Source organism: Diaphorina citri, unplaced genomic scaffold, assembly GCF_000475195.1.
Source record: "Diaphorina citri unplaced genomic scaffold, Diaci psyllid genome assembly version 1.1 scaffold3247, whole genome shotgun sequence".
NCBI lineage: Eukaryota > Metazoa > Arthropoda > Insecta > Hemiptera > Psyllidae > Diaphorina > Diaphorina citri.
The window spans coordinates 21,319-25,743 of NW_007380657.1; the positions used below are offsets into that span (position 1 = coordinate 21,319).

A 4,425-nucleotide genomic window follows, 5' to 3' on the forward strand; every position below is an offset into this window, starting at 1 on the left:
GGGAATGAGAGAAGAGAGAATATATCCTTTCAGGTTTTTCCCAGGTAGGCATACCTAGGTAATTTATTTTGATACAGGGCTTTTCAAACCTAAAAAATCTGGTGTGGACATCACACGACTTTCCTCATCCTATTGAATGATGCTTATTTTGGGTGTTCTTGATCTTATAGCCAAACTTTTACAATATCTCTAACCGTTTAGTCGGTATAGCTGAAAACCGTCAAAAAACGGTCAAAAAAAACACAGGGACTGGTACTGCTTGGTCTGCAAACATATTCAATAATGAAGAATCACCCAAGAAAAAGACTCTTGCAGACTCTACTTTACAACTTCTCAGTTTAGATAAAACCAAAAAACATGTGGAAATGAAGTTACCACAGAGTGGCAGTCGCTCCCAAGATATAAACAGCAAATGTTCCCAGACACCATTCTCTTATGCTGAAAGTTCAGACGTTGTTAGTACTAGCAAATCTCTAGTGAACTGGATGACCTCTAGTGACAAGAATACTGTGGCAATTCAAAATGAAAAGAAACCCTCAGATAAGTTCACATGGTCTCCTAACAAAGCCTTACCAATTGAACCTGTGTTAATGTTTCCTCCTCCTACTAGCACTAACTTCGCTCTTACTCCTTCAACCACCAAGACAAATAGTTTCGGCTGGCAGGATGGAAAAGACCCATCTAGTTCTTCAACGCTTGGTTTCTTTGCAGACAGCAAGAATGTCACTCACAGTCATACTAAAGACAAAACACAAGAGCACAAAGCTTCACACTTCAGTTCCAATACCATTGAAGTACCAATATCACAATGCAGTGAAAACAAAACTTCAAGTCAGACTTATTCAAATAACACAAGAACCGATGTCAAATATAATTCTTCTAAATTGAAAGAACATAGTGATAAAGACAATACAAACAATAGTAAACCGAGAAAATCATTGTTTGATGAGAACCCTGACAAGAGTATTCAATACTATTATCCAAATCCTCCCACCTCTAACTCTTCCAGCTTCTTGTCGGTCAGTCAGTTAGTAGACCCTAACAAACCTGCCTCTAAAGATAAAACTCAATCTTACACAACCAAATCCAACGCGATTAAAAAAGAGGCCAAGTTTCCTTCGAACTTGAAAGAACCGATTGAAAACAACAACAAATACAAGAATTACAGTACAGAGGCATTGCTCTCTTCTGGAATGCCACCTCCGAGCAGTAAAACTTACAAACCCGTGGAAACCAAGATACGATACAAACGCAAGCGAAATGATAACAAAGCCAGTAAGATTACTCCAGGGAACTTGACTAACATTTACAATGTAGCTACTACTTCCTCCAGTGCTCTTTACTCCAACTCCAACTACTATGTATCCCCCACCACTGTCAGCTACTACATGGGGAGTGCTAGCAATGAACAGAATTGGAATCCCAGCTACTCTAGTAGTACCAACAGTTCATATGATGCCTATGATAATACGACTAACAAATACTTGGAGACAAGTCGAGAGAACAATGTGCCTTCTGCTAATCAAAACTATTTCCCCTCAAACACCTCTACATTAGCAGCACCATGTTGCAAATCATCTTCAACATCTCACTACCAGAACCCCATCATCACATCCGCTAATCATCCTGGTCACAGCTATGTAACGTCTGCTAGTTATATTCCCAAGTATCATAATGTCACCAACACCAGTCATTCTACATCTAAATCCTCTTCCATATCCGTTGGAACTCAAGTGGTCACATCGAGTTTCCCTTGCTTACCAACCAATCAGAACAAAGTGGTATTGTCTGGTTCTAACTTTAGTTTGAGCTCAAGTAGTAACTCCACATCTTGTTTGAAATCTACGCCTCAATCCTCAACAGCATCCGTGCTACCTTCCTGGCATATCCCTGTTAGTGTTACTTCATGCAATAATCCGGTACAAAGTACTTTATCGTACGCTTCTAACAGTGTCACTAGATCTACATTTGTATCAACTTCAACTTCATCACTTGCAATGTCTCCAAGTCATTCCACTACATCCTTAGTTGCAATGCCTGCCATCAGTTGCAACACATCTTTACATACAAACTCCAAAGCTGTACCTGTAACATCAACATCACTTGCCTCGTCCAAATGTTCACGTGTTACTAGTTCCTCTTCTTCCATTTCTGTTTCTTCTACATCAGGGGGTCTCAATGTTAAGTCTATTCCGCCTCCTATTCCATCTATTATCAGCACAAGTGTAACATATTCTGGTCCGGGTGATAGTTCTCTAGTGCCTCCTAGTTCATATTTAACAGAGACATCTTTGCACGCAGGTCGTAGTTCAGACATGGATCTGTACACATCTACTTCAAGTATAGCAATGAAACCTTCATCTTCCAGCTCAACTTGTTTAGGATCAACTCGAGAACCACATGCATCACTTCCCACGTCCATATCTAACAATGTTTCATCTTCTTCAATGTCTTCATCAAATAGTTTAAGTTTTTTGAGATCAAGTATGTCTTCTTCAGTTGGAACGGCACTAAATACTCCTGTAACTTCATCTAAATTAACATCTTTAGCCAGTAATACTTCTGTTATTTCATCAAGTTCAGCATATACATCACGCAACACTCCTATATCTGTATCTAAATTATCAAATTCAGCACCAAATACTTCAGGGACCTCATCGAGTCTGTTTTATTCACTCAATAATACAACCATAACCTCATCTAGTTTGTCATATACAGCTTTCAATACTCCCATTACTTCATCAAAGATATCATATTCAGCTTTGAATCCTTCTGTGAGTTCATCTAGTTTATATTATTCACTTGATACTCCCATAACTTCATCTATTTCATCATATGTACCCTTCAATATTCCACTTACCACATCTAGTGGTTCATTTACTACACTAAATACTCCTTTCATTGTATCAAAATCATTAAATTCAGCATCAAATACTTCAGTGACTTCATCTTGTTTCTTTTACTCTCACAACACCACCATAACTTCATCTAGTTTGTCACATTCATCTCTCATTACTCCTGTTACATCATCCAAGTTATCCTATTCAGCATTAAATTCTGCTGTAACTGTATCTACTTCATCTTATGTACCACTCAATATTCCAGGAACTTCATCGAATCTCTCAACTTCATCATTTAATACTTTTGTAACTTCTTCCAAATCATCTTCATCATTAAATACTTCAGTGAATTCATCTGGTTTAACATATGCAGGCTTGAATACGTCAGTAACTTCATCCAGTTTCTACTATCCACCGCTTAATACTCCAATATCATCATCCAATTTGTCATATGCATCACTTACTACTCCAATAACTACATCTAAATTATCATATTCCGCCGCTAATACTTCAGTAACATCGTCTAATTTTTATTATTCTCTCAATACTTCCATAACTTCTTCCAGTTTATCCTATGCATCTCATAATACTCCTATAACTTCATCTAACCTATCATATTCAGTATCCAAGACACCTGTAACTTCTTTCATATCCTATACACCGTTCAATACGACTTCAAAATTATCAAGTTCATCACTAAATACTCCTGTTACATCTAAATTATCAGATTCATCACTTAATATTCCTGCAAATTCGTCTAGTCTATCATATTCTGGGCTGAATACATCAGTAACTTCATCCAATTTATACTACCCACTCAATGCAGCTATTAGTTCATCCAGTCTACCATATGCACCATTCAATCCTCCGATTACTTCATCTAAATTCTCATATTCAGCTATAAACAATTCTGTATCTTCATCTAGTCTGTCATATGCGTCACTTAATACGTCTGTGAATTCAAGTTCATCATATGCATCAATCAATACTCCCATTACTTCATCTAAATTCTCATATTCAGCCATAAATACTGTCACTTCATCTAGTCTATCATACTCAGTGCCTAAGACTTCAGTAACTTCATTTATGTCGTATGCATCTCTCAATACTCCTGTCACTACATCTAAATTGTCCTATTCATCATTGAACACTCCTGTAAATCCATCTTTCTCCTATTCATCGCACACTCCTATAACTTCTTCTATATCATATTCACGGACCACATCTTCTGCTGCAAGTTCATCTACATATTCAGTTCCATACTCAAGTACAGCTTTATATCCTCCAGTTACTTCCAGTGTGACAGATTTCAACTTGAGCACTATATTCCCGGAAATAAACGATAAGGTAAATGTACAGTAGATATTGTTCACTCAAGAATACACATATGAACGTTTTAGTGTAGCTATCACTTCAGCCCTACGTCTCATATTTAACAAACCTCGGTCTCGAGCTTTTTCCGCCACACACGTACAGACAGTCTGACAGACCGTGGTCTATCAGACAATCTGAGCGTAAGTGGCAGGCATATTGGATCTGAAGTAAACCGCCCTGGCCACTAAAACACTGAGATTGGGTATTGAAA

The 4,425-nt window shown here is 37.7% G+C and overlaps 1 protein-coding gene across 1 annotated transcript; it reads left to right on the forward strand.

The window, feature by feature from the left end:
• Positions 1-258: 258 nt before the first annotated feature.
• On the forward strand, positions 259-4,187 carry LOC108253785 (uncharacterized threonine-rich GPI-anchored glycoprotein PJ4664.02-like; the record flags this gene model as incomplete). Its single annotated transcript, XM_017448419.2, has 1 exon — positions 259-4,187. A coding segment is annotated over exon 1 (3,822 nt), but the record flags the coding sequence as incomplete, so codon positions are not given.
• Positions 4,188-4,425: the final 238 nt, after the last annotated feature.